The 21,049-nt window shown below is 44.1% G+C and overlaps 1 protein-coding gene across 4 annotated transcripts in view; it reads left to right on the forward strand.

The window, feature by feature from the left end:
• The window catches only part of MAP3K20 (mitogen-activated protein kinase kinase kinase 20), a 94,139-nt gene that overhangs the window by 69,241 nt on the left and 3,849 nt on the right, over positions 1-21,049 (forward strand). For all 4 annotated transcript variants that reach the window (XM_054830905.1, XM_054830903.1, XM_054830904.1 and 1 more), the window contains exons 12-19: positions 1,611-1,655; positions 2,440-2,470; positions 2,583-2,722; positions 3,923-3,985; positions 4,982-5,074; positions 14,819-14,935; positions 16,473-16,547; positions 17,603-17,753. In XM_054830905.1, the coding sequence (XP_054686880.1) occupies positions 1,611-1,655; positions 2,440-2,470; positions 2,583-2,722; positions 3,923-3,985; positions 4,982-5,074; positions 14,819-14,935; positions 16,473-16,547; positions 17,603-17,753 (715 nt within the window). The remainder of the gene's footprint in view (positions 1-1,610; positions 1,656-2,439; positions 2,471-2,582; positions 2,723-3,922; positions 3,986-4,981; positions 5,075-14,818; positions 14,936-16,472; positions 16,548-17,602; positions 17,754-21,049) is intronic.

The raw sequence follows: 21,049 nt of genomic DNA on the forward strand, positions 1-21,049 counted from the left end.
GCCCAGGCTGTGGGTAGCTCTTAGCATAGGGAATGCCTGAGTCACAGCAGGCAGGTTGAGAAGATTGGCTGGACATATGGTATAGTAGAAAGAAAAAGTCAGGAAGGCCTCTCTTTTCTCTGGCAGACACATCTTCCCTCCTGCCGCTTCACCCCGATGCCTTTGGCTGTCTCAACTTTGGGGAAGCAGTGGGCAAAGGGATGGGTTTGAGGGTCCGCTAGGTCCTCCTCGCAGAGGTGCCTGCAGCTGGTCTCGTGGATGGTTTGTTCCCAGCAAGGTTTGGCTGAGACATGAGTGGAGCAGGAGGAAGAGGATCGGAAGAGGATCTGAAGAGTCCTTAAAGTGGGGTGGGCGGCAAAAAGTCATAGATACGGAGGCAGAAGCCAAGGGGTGTCGGGCAGCCACAAGTCCTTCAGTGGGAGTTTCACAGCGATGGCTGGAAGCTGTGGGTAGATTGCACTAGGCCCCGGTCTTGTGCCTGGAGAGCCAGGGAAGTGCTCGGGCACGTAAGGGGCAGCTCTGCCCTGGGCTGAGTGTCCAGCTGGAGGCAGGCAGGGCTGCGGGCTGCGGGGGGGCATGCCTGGCCTGGGAGGGGGGGCTGGAGAGCTTGTGGGTGGCAGGGCTCTCTGGAGGAGGTAACAAAGCCTTGGAGGCTGCTGGGGAACCAAGCGGACTCTAATAAGTCAGTGTTATGTACATCCAATAAGTTTGCTACTACATCATGGTATTGAGCCTTTGGGAGACGCTGCCAGTCCAAATACATACATACCGATGAATGTTAACCCTTTAGCCGGATGAAAATGCCAAGGAGGTGGAGCTTGGGACACCATATGCTTGAATGAGTAAAATGCCAATCAGTATTACAGTGACGTCCTCTCCTGTGTCAGTTTTCACATCATCCCAGATTTTCACTTAATGCAGCCATTCTCCTGTGCATCCTCCGTGGTTTCCTTGGGCCTCAGGAGCTAACACCATCTTGCATACAACCAAGTTGCCCTGCGTGGGCTGCAGCACTGGGGGAGGCTGGATAGTGCTGCACTCCCCCAGCCTTGGGAGCAGTTATGAAGCATTGGCAGAAACCGAGAGAGACTTGTCTGTACAGGAAGACTAGCTACAGTGGCCCGACTCCAAATTCTGCTTTTGCTGCTGTCTAGTGACAGTTTTCCTTCCTTTTGCAGAAAATACCCATCATTCGGGAGAGTCTCGTAATCACAGCGTTATTTTCATTGCAGATATCAGGTGGTACCAAAGCCATAGCAAAAGCAAAAGCCTTCCCGTAGTGTCAGAGCCAAGAGGAGAGGCAGCTAGAGAGTCCTTTGCCATCAGATGGTTTACTTTTGCTTCCTAAATTGTTTCTATTGGAGTTCTGCTGATAATTTTATCTACATAAAGTGATGGGATCAATTTAGCACTTCCACCGTGCTGTTGGAGCCAGCCCGTGATCAGTGTGAATCCAAGGGTTTAGTTATGTCAGTATGAGATACACAACGTAAAGTCCTGCCCTGTGCTGGGGAAAAGGAACGAAATAAAATCAGCCACCAGAGTAAAATTTGGGTAGAGGGGAGAAAAATGGTCAGACCTTTTTTTTTCAATTCATATCTCTCACACAGTTGCTGCCCTCCTTTGATATTTGTGCATGGACTGAAGAAGATGTGGTGAGTATTTTGTGTTAATGTGGGCAGCGTTGCACCGCTGGAGCTCTCTAACAAATTACAGTGGGTACGGAGGGAGGGAAAGCCAGATCAGAACATCTAGGTGAGATTTTACTGCTATTTGTTTGGTGAAGCTTGCGTCCCAGAAGGGCTTTAAAATGACCATGAGTAAATTAAGGACTCGAGTGACCTTCATAAAACAGCCACATTCTCCAATGTCCAGAAAATAATTTGTGCTGGCAGCTGTCAGTAGCTTTAAGGGGTATGGAATCTCTTTTTCATATAAAATAACGGCGTTGAGTCTTTTTACCTTTTTATTCAGTTAAAAGGCTAAATAAGAAACACCAATCATTTATCTCTAGCATCATAGCGATGTGTCATAGTGATTTTAACGTCCCATGTAGCACCCTCCTTGTGTGTTGTGCATCATGGGGATCTTTAGCTGATGTTTACTGAAGGACTGTCTGGAAAGCCAGTGCAAAAGCCGTAACAGCTCTGGCTCCTTAACTTCAGCCCTTTTAGCACGTGACAGATCGCTATGCTGCTGCTTCGGTTGTTTCTGTTCTTCATAACGATAACTGACGAAGGTGGCTGCAAAATAGACGGCACTTTTAAAAAGCTAAATAAAAGTACTCACTTGCATTGGTGAATCTTGAGTCCTTTAACCCAAAGTTAGAAGTATTTTAAAATTTTGTTTTAAAAAAGAATGATTACTTGTGAACTTCAAATAACTGTAATATAAAATACTGATAATGTGAACTTCAAGACTGATTCCTCTTTTTTGCAGTTTTTCTGGATGCAACAACTTACTAGAAAAGGTAAAATATGTACCTTCATATTCACATTTATGAATAAATATACATTTGGTCATCTTTTTCTCCCTCCAGTAAAGCACCCTGTGGATGTCTGAATAACCTCTCTTATCTTAAGGTGATGCTTCTGGTGAAATGAGTGTATATGCTAGCTTGTTTAAGGAACATCATATCACTGGGAAACGATTGCTTCTTCTAGAAGAGGAGGATTTAAAGGACATGGGAATTGTTTCCAGAGGACACATCATCCATTTAAAGGTATTTAACAGCGTATGTTGAATATTGCAATAGATTATAGCGTGAATATTAAGAAGGAGTCTATGGGTTTTCAGTAGTATTAACAACAAACCAAAAAGTTATAAAGCTAAATAGAGAACATATTTGGTATTAAAAACCCTGGAGTTAGAGCTTCATATGGATCTAGAACCCAAAGCAACCCGAGCATTTTATGAGGCATGAAAATGTGCTATGGTCTTTATACTCCTCTGTAGTTCTTGGTTTTCTTGCGGGCTGGACTGTCAGTACCGCTAAAGATTCGCCTAGGAGGGCCATTCTCCCAGCAGAAAGCTTTGGATACCTTCACAGAGAGTTCTCCCTGAAGATTTCTCTTTAGCCGAGGGAGGAGCAGATGTCAAAACAGTTATTTGAACTGAAATCTCAGAACTTCTCAACTTTCACATCTCATCTTTACCTTAAAACATACTTTGACTAACAAAACTCTGTTAGACAACTTTAAAGCTGTTTGACGGCCAGGTTGCTTTGCTCTTAAAGCTTTGTTTCACAGTGTTTTAAATATCTAACGTTTGTCATGAGTTAGGAAAATCATAGTCTGGAAAATGTGATCACAACAGCAGTAATAGTATTAATACTGTAGCCACAGGAGAGAGTTCAGTTTCCTGGCAGTCAGCTTTGGAAAAGGATTTCTCTAAAAGAGCATCTATAATTCTGTTTGGTCTCAATGATTTTATACCACAATTTACTAGTAAAGAGATACTTGTATGCTAATTGCTAGTCCTGCAAATTTAGCTTTATAAGTCACACAGATTTATTTCCCTTTTGCTCGTAAGCTGTTTTTTCCATGCCACACACCATTACTGATATATTTAATTTACATTTCCTACAGGGAAAATTATTGAAATTTAATAAAGTCAATAATGCCCAAAATGAAAGATTTCAGCTTCCTGGGTTGATTGAGCATAAATAAAAACAACCAAAACAACCCCCCAAACATCTCTTTCTCTGATTAAGCAGATCCGATTCTGAATGCAAAATGGGGCCAATCTACCACGATGGTTTCCAGAACAGGGCTGTGTTTTAAACTCTTCTCACATGCCCTAATGTATCCACAATGGAAAACAGTGCACATGGAGTTGTGCTGTTTTTCATGCTGGTATTTGCAGTATGAGATACTGAATAACTCTCATCTGATTTTGTTTGTTTGTTTGTTTGTTTTTCTAGACTGCTATTGAGAAGTTAACCCATGACTACCTAAATCTCTTTCATTTTCCACCATTAATTAAGGCAAGTGTCATTGTTATGTAAGAATTGCTTCCCGTGTTGGTACAAATATTTTACTGTTCTCGTGTCTCAGCTTCCCGGGAGGGTGAAGCGGTAGTTCCTGCAGAGGGTTGTGACAGATGCGGAGGGTCAAGAGCAGCGATGGGTCACATCAGAAAAAGTAAGAGGATAATAAAAGTTGTTTTCAAGGAGGCTCTAAGATTTTATCGTGGAACCGGCAGTATTAAATTAAAAGACTAGTGGTTGCGATTCCTTTGCTGTCGTTAATCAGAAATTACTCTTAAGAGCCATTCTTCCGAACTGGTGCCACCAACTGCTCACCACTGAAGAACGGCAGACCCCTGGCCCAGAACGAGCCCATCATTCCTCAGTTTGTTAAAGTTACAAGAGAGAAGGATGATTTATAATGTCTGGTCACCCTTGCGTTAACCTGTTGGTTTTCTGATATCAGTACCAAGAGCCATGCAAAAGGGAGAGAGTGTTTGGGAACCTCGGGGTTGCCAGAGCAGATACTTTCCTGATTTATTTCAGTGAGCTAATCAAGTAATTCTAGACCCCAAAGCCTGAAGTAGCTTTTTTAGTCATAATTTATTGCACAGCTATAGAGTGAAATCCACTTAAAGTGAATTTACATATGGCAAAACTCTGTTCCCTGAAGGGGAAAATGAAAGTCGGGGCTCCGCCACCATGCATGCTGGCCGCAATTCCAATGGCAGTGGCTGCCACAATGCTCGCAGTGGCATCATGCCGTGCCAGAGTGGCTCAGCCAGGAGCAGAAATTGTGCAGCATCTCCCAGGTGCCACCCACTGTCAAAAACCCATGCAGAAGCCCTGGGCCCTCTTGGAGTGGTGTGATCGGGACAGAGCGATGGCTCCTTCTTGCTGCCTGCCAGACCTGTAGCATCTGAAAGGCAAATCCTTTCTGCTACCAAAGGCCTTGCTCCTGTCTCCCGGGGGGTTGTGGTAGATGTGAAGTCTCACCTTGCTTTTTTTTGGCAGGATTCTGCAGGTGGAGCTGAAGAAAACATAGAGAAAGTAGTGAATCTTGAACTCGTGTTTGGTTATCACTTGAAGCCGGGAAATGGTCCAAAGGTAAGTTGGGAGCACCAGATGAGTTGGCTTGGTTAACAGTCACTACCCAGAGGGTCCAGTATCTTCTGGACACAAAAAGAGAATTTGCTGTGAGAATCCTCTTGTTTTGGAAAGTGCTGACCAAATGTCAAGGTGGCAAATGGGGCCACATCGGTGATGGGGAACTGCACCCCAGAGCAGACGAGGAAGAAGAGAGTGGCACAGAAAGCTTTGACTGAAAGCTTTTGTTTCCTCGTGAACAATTTTTTTAACAGTAATTTTTGTAATTTGGGCTTTCGCTTTGTTCCTTTTATCCCAATGGATGTGAAATAATCCATTTATGCAAAAAAACCCATTCACAGTTGAGCAGTGCTTATGCCTGATGTTAGTGGACAGACTATTACTTTTATTGCGGCAGAAAGGTGGTGTCTTTTTGTGCAACCAAGAGGAGTTTGGAAAATAGGTGGTACGCATAGCTGCTGGCTAGGGAGGACGGGACTGGTCCTGCTGGTGACTCTGTTCACTCGTGGTACTGGGGAAGGAGGGGAGGGGTAGGTGCAGCACATTGCAGATGGCAAAACTACTGTGCAGCGGCTGGTAAAAGGCAATTACCAGCATGCCACATCCTAATCAAGCCTCAGCTCCAAGCTGAGCTGGTTCAAGGATCTCTCGTTACACCCTCTGTAACGGGAGCTTTGACAGCTCCAGATGTTCCAGCAAAGCATTTCCACCACGTTGTCTTTTCTTGAGAGTGAGGTTTGTCCCATGCTTTTTGTTTTCTTTATCCAGCTTGCCATGGACTCTGAGTTCAAGGGTTTTAGAATTAATCATCTATGTGGAAATGGTGTGCAAAGCATTTCTGAGTTAGAGTCAGGGGTTGTGACAGCAGGATTTGTTTCCTTTTGTATTTGACAAATCTGCATTGTGCGTCCACCCTAAACTTGTGGGTGGCTGACTTTCATCTTGTGTTATCTGGCTGCTTTGCTTTCAGGGCATATTGTTTGCAGAAGTCTCTTGATTTCTGTACTTGGTGGTGCTTGCAGAGAAAGCATTTAGGTTTGTACTTAGTAGGAACTTGGACTCGTACTGAAATCATTTCATCAATTTGAAAAAGCTTTTTGCTTTTTGACTGGAGATTTCCTTTTTTTGTTTATTTCTTTTATCCTAAGCACTTTTTTTCCTATGAAAATCTTCTTTATCACTGTGAATTACTTAGACTGTCTCAGTGTTCTCGAATGCATGTAGCTTATGATGCTGTACAGCTGCTTTTTTGTAGGTGTGCATCTTTCTCTCCCATATGCAACTCTACAAGGAACTAAAAGTCCACGATATAGCTCATTTCTCCCTTCCATTTCCAATATGGGTTGTGAGCGTAGTGCAGGGAGGTGGGCAACCTCCCCCAGGAAAGAGCAAGAGAAGGAGTGAATAGACCTCTGAGTGCTGGAGAGAAGTTCAGGTTGCACCAACACCTCCTAAGTTTGAGGACAAGTATTTTAGCCATGACAGCAAAATTTGCAAATGAGACAGTGTGCCAAAGTCTACAGGACACAAGCTGAATTGTTACGAGAGGACAGGGCATGTTCAATGGGCCTGAGTAGCGCTGACATAACCTTTGCAGGTTTCTGACTGCTGAGAACCCCTTTTTTTTGGTCCTGCCTTCCCCGTGACCTCCTAATTGGTCCTCTCTGCTCTGTGTGCTGTCAGACCCCGTCCTAAGGAAGCCATTCCCTCGGCAGCCGTGGGTGCATGCCAGGCATGCCTTCCCTGGCATCAGCCCTGCTGCAGAGCCCGTGTCCCTGATGCCATTCCAGGGAATGCACGATTTAACATCTGAGTTTGTCTGGGCTGGAAACTTCTCTCTGAGATCTGCTTATTAACTCATACCTGCCTTTAGAGATGCTGCAGCTAAGCCAGTTTTAAAAAGTGGACTGGAAGGAGTAGATCAACTGAGCTTTTGGGCAGGATGTTAGGGTCAATGTGAGCAAGGTAATTTGCATTTAAACATAACACTAACAAAGACTAGTGTGGTACATAAAACATAGAAAATTTGGCTAGCTTGCTGCTTTGAAAATCACTGGACACAATCTTCTAGCTCCCCTAGAGGCTGCTTTAAGCCAGCTACTGCTGCCATCCAGATTTGTTCCAAAATGAATTGGAGATACTGGGTAAACCAGGGTCGAAGGGTTTACACTTCTTTTACTGTCCCATTTTTGTAGAAGGGTGGTGCCTGTTCCTGTAAAACTGGGTCAGCAGAACCACTTGGGATCATACCTTCCACCATCTTTATAGCTTGCCTACATCAGTTTAAAGATAAATTTCTCAAAGGAACTTTACCCTATAACTGGCTGCCTAGCTAAGGAGCATTTCTCCTGTTTTAGCCACGAGGAAAAAGAGGCAATAAGCTCAAATCTGGGTTACAAGTTGAGAAAGTGTGTTCCCCAGGTGATGTGTAGACTGCTAGACCTGTGTACATCAAGGGATGCTAGGCTCAGCTGGGAGCTGGTGCAGCGCAGCAGGAAGAGCTCTGTACAGGGGAATGGGTCGCGCGGGGAGGTTTTACCCCAGGCTGGCTCTGTGCTGGTCTCCTGGGCTGAGTTCCCATTAGTTACTGTAGTGCATCTTCTGGTGTAGTTGCACCTGGAAGCAAGCCCAGCCATGTGCTCGGAGGTGGCTCTGCCAAAGCATGGGACAGGACGGACATGTGGGACAAAAGCATGCTCCTGATCCGAACCAAAGCTCTGGTGTGGGCGCAGCCTCGGCATGCAGCGTGACATACCGCAATGCCACAGGGCATAAAAGTGCTGGATGAGCTGGTCTAGGACCCAGAAACCATTTGGGGGGTGCAGGTTAATTCAGATGTGTTTGGCTGGTCAGAGCACAGCACCTTTTGAGGTGTCCAAGGCACAGGCGTCCTCTCCCTGGCACTGCACCGAGCCCTGTCGCACAGCCAGTGCACCTTCTCCGAAAGCAGGCAGAACCGTCAGGGCCTTAGGAATGGCAACGCCTTTTAGCAAGGATCCTGATGAATACACTTCAGGATGACATTTGAATGTTCAGCCTTGTCTGTACACCAAACAAAACATTGACTTCTCAGTACGCAACTTAACCAGCCTTGGATTTGCTATCTAATTTAAACTGCATCTTCTAGTGGGATTATGTTGGTTTCCACCAGCTGCCAGATGCAGTCATTTCATTACAGTTTCCGTCCCTTTTTAGCTGCATCTTTGGAGGTGATGAAAGCTCAGTTGACCTTTGTGCTCTCTGAATGCATCAGGAGTGAGCGCTGCAAAGCTAACCTGGTTTTTAGAGGTTTCTTTTCCAACTCTTGTAGTTCGAGTTATGTGGTTACTTCCATTCACTTCCTTTTAATGACCTTTCTGTACACAATTCCCAGTGAGCTGAAAGGCGATAGATTTAGACATTTTATATGAGTTTTTTCCACAAATTAAAAAAAAGGGGGGGGGAGGACGACAGACCAATTAATTCCAAGATACCAAAGAGGGTAAAAAAACAAACCCTGGCAATTGTGGCTTGAGCTGATTCGCAGAACGGCAGAGGGAATTTTCAATGGCTTTCTCATCCTAGGTGGCTCATTAAAATTTCCCAATCAGGGAAAGGTGCCTGAGCTGTGTCAGCTCCACACTGATGAATCACCCAACCCCTTAAGATGGATGGTTCACAGTCTTTTTGTCTCCTGTTGATGCATTCTTTAGTTTTGGTCCTCAAAAGGGCAGATTTCACCATACCTTTGAATGTTTTCATTTTTTATTGAGCGTGGCACAATCTGACCTATATCCAAACACAAAGCCTTGAAGATGGCTCACCATTTTGCCTTCTCTTTTCCCAGTTCCCTCTCCCTCCATTTGACGAGGTAAGGAGCAGAGCCTCTTCAAAACCAGCTGCTAAATGTGTGAACTATTTTCTAGCCTTGAATATCCAAACCAGGATATATTTTAATGCTATCATGTAAATGTGTAGTGCAAAAGTGGATATAGTATTAAGGCTACTTCAGAGAGACATTGTGACCAACTCTTCACGTGGAGAAATCCAGGTTGGCAAAACGCAGGCAGCACCAGACAAAACAGTACTGACATAGTTGTAACTGGAATGCAGTTTCACAAGTGCTTGAGACCGTTTCTGCTGCTGCTTCTTCTCCACCCTCCCACTACATCAACACTCATAAAACCTTTCTTTACTTTCTTAAAAATAATTCCTAGTTCAGACAGACGTGAGACGACACGCGATGCTATATTACAAATGTGGCAAAAAGTAAAGCAAGGGCTGAGGTCTAAAATTTAAAATTCCCATTTTGTAGTTTTTCAGTGGTACATATTCCCCGTGCTCTGTAGGTATTTTAACCCACTTCTGATTGCATGGCAAGGGCAGCTTTTGGTAAGCTCTACGGCAAGGCTCAGGGACTGCTGTTTCTCAGAGCTCCCTGTCTCGGCTGCTGCAGCCCGCTCTTCTTGGGGCACCAGTCCCCAGCACGTATCGGTGCCCGGTATTTACCATGATGTTCCCCTCTGTGGCGGCACAGAGCTTCACAGGGCTGGATGTTAAAGAAAGGCACTGTCAGGGGACAGATATTTTTGGTACCGCTGGGTGGTCTGCGTAGGTGTTAAAAAGACCTCATGCTTCTCCAGGCGAAGCTCCAGCCAGGCAGTGCCTGCTGCCTCGCGGAGGAGTAAGGGCTCCGGCTTTCGGAGGAGGCACCCAGGCAACTGATAACATAAATATATCTTTTGCTCGCTTTGTTTCTGTGCGTTTTAAGACCATCTCTCTCGGAAGGCCTCCCCTCCGCCCCTGCTTTTTTCTGCCTGCACAGCTGAAACAAAACCGGCGGTGGAGCCACCTTCTCTTGCTGGAGCCTGGCTGGCAACAGCCTGCCCTGACCTGAGACACCAGCCATTGTTAAGGGTATAACACATTTACATATTTTGCAATAAAACATCAGTTATTTGCATTACTGTGTCAAGTTTTATTTGATTCTTTCACCTAAAAATGACTCATTTTCCTTTCTTGTATTTTAAAAACCAACTACTCTAAGCTTGTTTGAGAATAATCAAAAATTGCCCATTTAGCTAGAAGTCATTTTCTTTTCAAAAGGCAAATGTTATTTAATCTTTCAGCTGTTCATTGTGCCATCATAAATACTTTCTTTTCAGCACAGTTGTGGGGACTGAAATGAGCCCACTAATTGCCTCCCATTTCGACTGACATGTGGTGGTTTAGTGGAAAGAGAACACAGCGGGGAGAAGGAAATAGGAGGCTGAGAAAATGAGAGCTAATTATTTTCACTGCCTCATGTCAGGCTCTGTGTCAGCCTTGTTTTTACAAACTGGAAGGTTTAGCACTAAATAAAACAAACTGGCGTCATGTTTTTATATACTGGCAGTGTCATGGAAGCAGCTGCACATCTCAAAGACAATATAATGCCTGCATTCGCATGGACACCATCTGACAGCCACTGTGAGCCACTGCTAATGAGGATATCACAGTGGTGCCAAGTGAAAGGTGCTGAATTATGTATGATTCTTCATCAGTGCAGCAATAGTCCTGTACATCATTATGAGACATTGTTTTGCTGAAGAGATTAAAACATTCTTAGTTCCAGACCCTGCAACCTATACACGCTACAAGAGGTTATTAATGGAATTTTTAGGGAGAGTTTCTTGTGGATTTCTTTTTGGTTAAAAATATCTCATGGGACAAAGCCGTGGTGGGTCATGACACTATATATATAAAGAAGAGAAGCAAATTAACCATAATTGTGTTATCTTCCTTTAAATCCAGAATAATAAAATATAGTGTAGCAGGGTGATACATAATGATAAATAACCCAAGTGCTGTCACTAGATGTTCAACTCTAATGCCTTTAAAACAGCAGGTTTCAGCAGCTGAGATAGATAATAGCTAAGAATGTAAAGGAGCTTCTGGGGACCTAAATCATCAACATGCTACTACTTTTAGTACCAGCATGACCAACATTTTTTTTTCATATTTGTTTCATCTCGTGTTACATCTTACTTTTCTTCTAATATCCAGTTGCCTGCTACAATGTCGTTTCCATTTTTGCTTCAATCTTAAAAAAAAAAAAAAAGTTTATTGCAGCCACTGGTTTTAAAACGAATCCTGGATTTGGGCCTCCTTGAAAAATGAGGTGTCTCCTCAGCAAGAGTTTTAAGCTGTTGTTGCAGGAGACATGTTTGTTGTTTAAAGCCTGTGCCTGATCTTTTTCATTTCCCTTTCGGTTTTTGTTGCAGATGTTAGCGCATATGGGGTTAAAGGACTATTGTCACCACAGTAAGCTGGAGACTTAATTTTTAAAGTGTTCTTATTTTCTGTTTCGAAGCCGAGGAGAAGTGGCTCAAAATACATGTGTGATTTGCTTTTCTTTTCTACAGTCATTTGCAGAGGCTGCTGATTTATTGGCTTTGTCAAAGTGTTATTCAGAAATGCTTTTCACGCAAAGTTTTGCTGGTTGTGCCTCACAGTTCAGAAACTAGATATTTTTTTAATACAAAAAGCCAGAATTCTTTATTTAAATAAAAATCAAGCAGGTAAATATTGGGAGGTATTTTAGTGCTTGAATTACAAGCTGTCCAGGGAAATCTCTTTGAAGGACTTGTATATTTATCAACCAGACATTTTGAACAAGCCATTTCCTAATTATTTTCCCACATACGTCTGGCATTAAATGTAGTCTTGATCCAAGAAATCTTATGGTTCCAATTCATCAAAAAATTGAAACACATATACTTTGTTATTCTAGCCAAATTTTTGCTTAAGTGGCTGAGCATCTCTCTCCTATTCATTGCTAAATAAGAACCTAGAACTCGATTGGAAAACAGGGGAATATGTCCTTTTCTGCAACAATCAAATCTCACGTTATTTACTGTATGGTTGAACAAAATGGTTACCAAGTTTGTAAGACAAGTAGCCATCGACTTATCTTAGATATTTCCCAAGTGCCTTGATTCAAAAGTCACCTAGCTGCTGTCTTTTCTCCATCCATTTCCTTCCTTCCTTCTTTCTGTCTTTTCTATCTTTTCTCTTTTTCTCCCAGCCTCTCTTTCCTGTCTTTCCTCTCTTTATTTCCCTGTCTTTCTCTCTTTCTCTCTTTCCCCTTGCCACTGATGATTTTACAATAACGCAAAATGAAAACCTTTCCAAATAAAACAAGATGCATGTTTTTGAGTGACCAGAGAGGGTGCATTTACTGCAGTAATTTGCCCTTTTGGTATCTGCCGGTGTGGCTGGAGAGGACTCCAAGGAGGACTGAAGGTTTGGGGGCTGGATTGGAAGGACAGGAGAGCGTATTTCCTTCTCTGAAGCTGCAGTCGGGAGCCGGGGAAGGCGGTGTTTGTGCAAGGCTCCCGCATCCACAGCTGCGTGGGGCAGCCTGATTCGTTACCGCACGGAGAGGGCTCCTGCGTGCGCGGCGGATCCGGCAAGGGGCCGGGTGCTGGCAGGTGCCCGCCGCCTGCCAGACCCTGGATTTACACAGCTTGTCAGCCTTTTCTTTAGAGACGCTCGTTTGATTTACATTGTTTATTAAAACGAGCTCACGTTTGTCAGATCTGGTCTGCAGGGAGATGTGAGTGAACAGCACAAAATCCTGAGTCATGAAGGCACAGGAGCCCTGGCAGAAGGTGTGGCTCTGGCTCTCGGGTGCTTGGCTCTGGTCTCATGACCTGAATTAACGGGAGGATAGTATTTTATGTCAATGTTTTGTTCTTTTCTTGGCTCAGGAGTTTTTGTAAAAGTAATAAATGTCATCAAGCATCTTGTCTCTAACCTCGCATTAGATCTGCAATAGGGAGGGAATCCAGGTAGCATGACTTTAGGAAGTGTGGTGTGGGATGGTGTGGGCAGGGAGAGGAGCACAGATTGAGAGGCAAGGAGGAGTCAAAGACACCTCGCTTTGCTGTTGCTGTTCAGTTACATAGCACATACGGTCCTCAGCTGACGTCAGGGCTAGTGCGTCATGCTGTACCTACCCAGGAAGGACAGGCGTAACCCTGGGTTGGCTCACAACCCAAAACAGCAGGACAGAAAAAGGATGTGCAGAGATACAGTCCATGATTAGGAAATGGAGGCACAGAGTAACTTTGGCGCCTCATCAGGTTGCACAGGAAGCCGATGGCAGAACTGGGAACTGAACTCAGCGCCTCTGAGTCTTGGTCTGGTGCCCCGACCACTGGACTGCAGTTCCCATCGCTCAAACTCGCACTGGGGGTGATGCAAAAACCAACTTGCACGTCCACTCTGCTTGTAAAATGCAGAAGCTTTCAATGGGGACAGATGGACACACAGGGCCAAATGCTTTCATAAGTATAATTTGTTGTTGCGGTTCGGAAATGATTATACTCCAGTTTTCTTTTATCTTGGAATTGCCAATTCAATGCCTGATTGAAAGCTTTGAGACTTCTAAGGGCTGAGCTCCTACGTTACATTTATGAGAGATGCACGTGCAAACACTAGCAGATAATCGCATGTGCGAACGGATACTTTTTAGGCTGCTGTACGTTTGTGTGTGCAAATAACTGCTTACGCAAGCCCTTGGCCCTAAGCGGCCATCTGTGTCCCCATTGAAAGTTTTTGCATTTTCTGAGCAGAATCGAGAAGATGACTGCCTCCCACAAGCACTGAGACCGCACCTGCCCAGCCAGCGGCACGTGGCGGACACAGACCCTCCTGAAGCCCTGGCATGTCTGGAGGAGCTCCTGTCTCTGTGAAGGGCAGATGCCCCCTTCCTGCACGGAGATGGAGACACTCTGCTTCACTGCAGCCCTCTTGTCCCTCAGGACTGATTTTTGGAGGAGCTCAGTATCTAATCCCTAAAGCACCTGCCAGGCACACCAGCAAAAGTTGGCTGGTGTGCATCATGGGACAGGCTGTCTCGGGTCCCCAGCGGAGCCCCTCTGGCCACAGGTGTGGACCCCAGTCCCAGGACTCAGCCCATGTGGGATGTCCTGCAGGATGCTGCCAGAGCCGTCGACTTCTTGCAGGCTTACACCTGTGCAAAGTGTGGGATGTTGGCCCCATGTTCAGCTCATGGGATTATTTAAGGATACCTTTCATTGCTTTGGTCGCTTAGACTCAGTATGATTATTTTCTCAGCTGACCTTGCTTATAATTAATAGTGCAATTGGAGGTGAGCAGAAGTTGAGGATGCTCAGTGCCTCGCTGGGCACTCAGTATCTGAAATAATTGAGCTCTAATAACCAGCTCATCCCCTTGCCCTTTATTTGAGCGACTGTCTTAACGGTGTTTCACAGAACCTCTGGTCATTTATTCCCGGGTTCACCGGGAAGATGTCCTTGGGGCTGGCTGCCAGCACTGGCTGTGACCATGGGTGACGGCTGCCTCCGCCACCACGCAGGTGTGCAGGGCTCCCGCGTCGCCCGCTCGAACAAGCTGTCTGTCCAGGTGGGTGAAGCCACCGTCTTCCTGGGGCCCTTCAGGGCACCCACACCTCTGAAGGCATCCCAACCTGTCAACGTGGTGACTGTCTCTCAGGGTGAGCTAAGAGGAGAGCGAACAAGAGAACCCGAGGGGTTTCCATTATCAACACTTTTAGTGGAAAATGTGCATATCCTAAAATATGTATGTGTTCCTTATCTTTCTCATTGGGTTATTTTTTTCCCCCCATATACTGAGGATTAGGTTTTGGGTTGTTTTGGCTTTCAGTTTTGTTTCATTTTAGGGTATTTTTTTTATTTGTATTCTAACAATCCAGCATTCTATTTTTATTATTCATAGGATTGTAAATGGAAAATGTACATGGAGATGGACGGGGATGAAATTGCAATAACCTACATAAAAGATGTGACATTCAACACTAACCTACCTGATGTAGAGATTTTAAAGATGACAAAGGTATTTACAGCCTTAAAGCTTTCACGAATTCACAGATCTCAAACAAAGACATTAAAATACCACAGCAGTCGACTTTTGTGCTTGCGGAAGCTCAATCTCTTGACAGCTTTTAAATAAAATGCACATTTTAAACAGATTTGTATCATAATAGGAGTTAGGTATTTTGGTTCTCTTTTAAGCTGACAATAATGTTAACAATAGAAAAATAAGAGAAGGAACTAATTTCTATTTTCTTGTTTTAATTCCATGTTATATCCTCTGAATTTATTACCCCTTTAAAAGAAAAGAATGTTCAAAAAAATTGCTTTTCTTTTCAAGAGAAGAAAGTGATTTAAATGTTCCAGTCTGAAACTTCATGTGATTTGTCTGGGGTTTTTTCTTTCTTTTTTTTTTTTTTTTGACATGGTTTTAGAACTTTTACATGGTTCTAAAACTCCTTCTTTCATGCAACAACGGGTTGCAAAGACTGAAACTCATCAACAGACACTACAGCACTGAACATCTGCAATTCAGCTTCACTGGGCATTTCACCTTATTTCAGAACCTGCCTCTCAATATTTACCAGCCAGCATTTGGACTGCTTTTACCGTAAGCAAGAGAAGCTTTGTTAGTGCAGAGGGCATTCTGTTTGCTGTTATTTTCATTGTTTGGTTTTATTAATATGCTTCACTTGATAATAGCTAACAAAATAAATATCTGAACGAAAAAATATACAGCTTGATTACCAATTAGAATGCTGCTCTAATGTGCACTGATAAAATACCCCAACCTCCTGAATGCTTTTAACTGTATTTTTTGGGCAAAATTTTGGGGGAACTTTTGGTTATTTTTTTCTAAAGGAAAAACTGAAAATCAGATTCTCAAAAGTCAGAATTTTAAGGAAAACATGAAAATATGAGTCTTGGCAAAAAAAGGATTCTCATATTTAATTCATGCTAATACTATTATTATAGTTAGTGATTTCTGGAACATCACTGATGTGATTTTTTAAATTATTATTATTATTATTATTATTATTATTATTATTATTATTTTGTAAAATAGTTTTCTGTTTAATTTTAATCTTGGACATTTAATTTTTTTTTCCTTAAAAAACCAAAAAGGCTTAAAGTTAAATAAAATAATAACCAGATGCAATAAGTTTAACTTTTCACATAGTTCAACATTTTTATATCTGTCAGGGAATATCTCCGAGACTCTTTAGGTATTTGTTCTTGGTGGCCTCTGGCAGTCTATCAGAAAAAAACTGTACATGCACAAAACTGAACAAGATTGATGCCCCCATGAAAACATTCCATGTTGTCTTACCTACTGTCTGTTATTTATAGAAATCTCTTCTCAGTTTCCTTCTGTAAACAAGGAAGTAAATAATTCCAAAATATATTGCTTTGTCTCAGAAGATTTTAAGAAAATATTGATGTTAACAATATGGAAACGGATAAAAAAAGGCAAATGTTGAAAATATCTTTGAGGTGTTTCAGAGACAAGTCAGGAGATGAAAAGCACCTTAAAAAAACTCCCACCATATTTTTTTCAGCCACCATTTGTAATGGAGAAATGGATTGTGGGGATAGAAGAACACCAGTCTGTAGAATGTGTTGTTACGTATGAGGTAAGCTCTAAGAAACAAATAAAAAATTGTTTATCCAAGATAAAACCTACATGGAAGGTGTGGAAATAGCATCCTCTGGGTTTGTTATATCCTATAATCAAGTCGTAGCAGCCTGTAATTAATTGTAAAATCTAAAGTTCAGAGCAAAAGCTGAATGAGGTTTACAGAGACAATGTCCTCAGACTGCTGCCTGGGATGGCTCTTTTTCTCAAGGACGAAAACTCCTTTTGCTTGAAGTGTAATGGTCAGTCTTGTTTGCATTACTTGAAGAGACTGTGTTTTTTATCTTTTCAATTAAGTGCTAATTAGGAGAGCTGGGAAGCAACAGGAAAAGAAAGAAAATGAGAGTCAAGAGTAAAATAAGATAAAATAAAACCTGGAAGACAATTTAATGTGATAGAAATTAACCTTTGTAAAAAGTTTGCAGTTACTTACGAAAGTGTTTTTATAAAGACCTATGCTGTGCGTCACAAGGAGGCTAATAATTGAGATTCCAGCTCTGTCCTGAGCAAGGACAAGGAAATCCTGCACCTTGTGTGCCTGTCTTGGAAATGAAGAACAGTAGTTTCTTTCAGCCTGAAGTTTCTCACAGGATCATAGGCCCTTAACAGCAAATTGAAGAGCTTGATATGTCAGGAAAGTTTTGTGGAGGGTCACCCTGCAAAAATACCTGCTTAGTCGTACATCTTTTAGCAGAAAGCACTGCCCATTTGACACTCACATTAATGTAACTAGTAAATTAATTTTTGTGTTTGTAGAGGAAGGCCTTCAGATCCTTCCTCCACATGGTACATGAATTGAAACAGTTATTCACTACCACATTTTTAGCATAATCACAAAATACCAGCCAAAATTATCTAGAGTCTAAAAATACTTGAGAACTGGCTAAGTAGTTTTGCAAAACAGACTCTGTATGGAAAACGCTGCTGCCGCCCAGGCACTAGTGGAAGTTCCCTCGTAGGAGAGCTTAGCGGGTTGTGTGTTGTTATGTCCTCATGTGAATTATATCCTCATGCGCATTATATCCTCATGCATGTTATGTCTTTCTTGAGCAGAGCGACGTTAGAGCTCCCAAAACCACTAGGCACATCCAAGCTATCTGCTGGAGCAAGGTGAAAGCACAGGACGAGGTTGAGACAGTACAGCTCATGATACAGACCTCGCTCCCCAACTCAGAGGGGAATTCACGGACCAGATCTGACTCAAGTAAGTCAGTGCACGCAAACTTTATTGCTGACGTGGGCAAGGTGTATACAGGGAGAACAGCAAAAAATCAGTGCCGTTATTCTGTTCCAACAACAGAGCATCATCTTTCGGTGTCAGCTGGCGTTGTGGTCCCTCTGATGTCCTTGTAGATGCATGCAGAAGCACCCCTGGCATGTCTGACTTAGCTTAAGGGCTAAACTTTGGGTAGTAACATGTTCTATATCACAAAGTGATTTAAGGGGGATAACCTGTATGCTCCTATAGGAAGCACGCTGGAAGCAGTCCATGGCGATTAGCTACAAATCTTTCCCCTACTGTAGTCACTTGCAGTTGCACATCAACAGCAGACACAGAGCTCAGATCCTTCTGCTCCAAACCCCTGAATGCTTCACATCTTCCAGTAGTAAGCAGCCTTAAATACTGACACTTTTTTCACCCCTTTGGGTCAGCTTTGGATCAATCTTTCAATCCCCTCCAGTGTAGAAGGTCATTGGGAGCAGTGTTTCTGCCTGTGGTCCAGGCTTCTTCCCCTCTCTGTTGGCATATGTTTACACATATGCGGTAGCCCTTCCACAACAGCAGGCCTGCTCTTCTCCAAAGTCTGCTTGTGGAGACTGGATCAGGGGATCAGCTGGCAAATCCGCCCTTCTCTTCCAAATCTGCCCCTCTTCACCAAGACAAGAGAGTGCTCAGCTTTGTGGAGCCAAGTGTGTTGGCATAGCAAAAGGATTTGGACTGAATTATAGTCCCCACACAAACTGTGCAGGGCCTGGGGTGTGTTTCTCAACCAGGATGTCAGGGAGGCATCTGCTGGGAAAGCAGACAATCTCACACACATCTACCCTCTCTATCTGTTGGGAATAATGCAGTTTTCCACAGCTGTTTTGAGGATTTGGGGAGTCAGTGCTTTCAGCAGCTTTTATCCTGGCTTTCTCTCCCTGCAACCCAACTCAGCAGGAGTGCTTTGGCCAGCTCTTCCCTCCTGCTCTTGGCCACCCAGCACACAGGCAGCTTTGCACAGGTGTTGGGCTCCGATACAGAGCACCTCCTGGAACAGATGTGTGGGTGCAGATTGCTCTTGCTCTGGCCAGACCTCTTGCAGGGGACACACACATCCCAAGGCTGTAGCCTCAGAAGCTGGACGTGGGGTGGCGGAGTCCTCTGTGAGCACTTCACTGTTCTGACAGGTATGTGCTGCCAGCCCAGCAGACACCATAGGTGCTCCTGATGGCCATCTCTGCTGTGAGGAAGAGTGGAAATCTTCCCACTGCACTTTTCTCCCGCAGCACAGCACACCCGTTTCGGGCCAGCCCTGGCTCATCGTTATCCGACTTCTGGAACAGTGTTTGTTACGGTTTCTGGGGCTTCAATGAGATACATTTAATAATACAGTGGGCTCTACACTGCAGTCTTCATTTCCTAATTGAAGTATGCCACTGACATAGTCAAACTCAACTCAGTTGACTCTAGCACAGTTTTGCATTTAAGATCTGCTGTTCTTTTTCTAAAGGTGTTTGTTAGCCAAAGCTGTTTTTCTGGTTGAGTTCACAGCAGAGCTGCAGAAATGCTTGGGCTGGGACAGCTGAGGGGCAGCAGAGAGCAAGATACCAGTCAGCAGAGGGTGAACTTCTCTGGTTATGTAGCACTACTGCCAAATGTAGAAGTGTCCTCGTAAATTGAGAGGTGCTGGGTTTAGACTACAGACACATCTAAAATGGGTGCTCTTACTCCTAAGCAATTGTGATCCATTTGCAACACAACTGTGTTTTGTAATGCAGATGGGACCTAGAGCATGTCTTCACTGCAGATTAGCTCTGCTGATGGAGGTTACCCTGGTTTTGGGGTGATGAGCCATACTGCCATACCAAAGTGTGGTGTTGTATCTTCACAGGTTGGCTTTGCTGCAGTAAGCTGAGCTGCTTTCCTTTTTTTGCGGTGAGCAGTGGGAGAGCTTGTCTGTCCCTCTGGTACATGGAGGAGTTACACGATGGGACTAATGTATTGTCAGCACCCAATGAATAGGCACAGTTCAGAGGAGGTGGGTTACCAGCCAGCGTGAAAGCTGTGCCTCAGCTCTAGCAAACCTTCTGGCCTGTCTTCTTTACCAGACCACCTACCCCAGGTTTAAAACACCACCAAATCCAACTACAAAGGTAAGGGGAATACCTGTCGAAGAGGCTAAAATAACCAGCAGTGAAGGTATTACCTCTGCAGGCTGCCATATACAGCATTTAATTCAGTGTATGGAGTTGGTGGCTCAGAGGCCATATGAGGGAGAAGCCCCCCAGCCCATAAGATGTTTGGACTGAGAGGCTGGGGCACACTGGAAGGTCCCCACTGGGCAGCTGGTCTCTGGGCTGGCAGCTGCGGCTGGCCATAAGGAGCAGGGACTGAACAGCCTGAGGCGCTGAAGGGAGCCCCTTGTTCAGGACAGCATCGGCACTGGTCCAGCAGGGCATGTGGCGGCCACCTGAGAGTTGATGACAAACAGAGACCCAAATTCAAGTCCTGAGCCTGCTGCTTCCAGGCTGATGAGGTCTGTGTTTTACATCCACGGCCCTGGTAGGAGGGCACATGGGAATGGTAGAGGAGATGGTGTCTAGAAAGTACATTTCAGTATGCTTGTTTCTTTTGAAACTTTCAAGGAGTTTAAGAAGCAGAGAAGGCAATTCCCATCTGTCTTTCCATGAAAGGAGGCTCAGCTCTCAGTGCAGCCGGAGCTACCTGCTGTGGCAGTGTCACACTCGCACTTTGACAGGAAAGACAGTTTCCTTTTGACATATTTGACATTAAGTTGAAGTGATTTAAATCTCTTGTGATTCAAGCAAAGTCTGGGGAAAGGAGGAATGGAAGAGACCATCCATTACATTTTAACAGGAGCAATCCCAAGGAGGACAGAGCCACTACCCAGCTCCCACAAAACTCCCCAGGGCAGACGCAGTACTGCAGCGAGAGGCAGAGGGCCCGTGGCACAGGGAGTCTTTCCCTGGAAAACCAGCGAAAGGCGAGAGAGGAGCTGGGGTCCTCTGCTAAAGATGATAACATTTTGGTCGCGTTTATTCTGCTGCAAGCTGGCAGGGTTGCGCTTTCCTGTTGGAATTATGTTAGCAATCTTTAAGGACAAATCATTCAAATATCTCTAGAGCAAAATTATTTAAGCTGCTCCCCATGGGGTTTTGGCCAGAGCTGTGGCCTCAGATAAGAGGAATTTCTGGTCTCTGCTCTACCCATAAAGTAGCAAACCAGGCAGCCCTTGCAGTTCAAATGGAAAATTTACAGCTATTGTGTTTGCTATA

This window comes from Grus americana, chromosome 6, assembly GCF_028858705.1.
Source record: "Grus americana isolate bGruAme1 chromosome 6, bGruAme1.mat, whole genome shotgun sequence".
NCBI classification, from domain to species: domain Eukaryota; kingdom Metazoa; phylum Chordata; class Aves; order Gruiformes; family Gruidae; genus Grus; species Grus americana.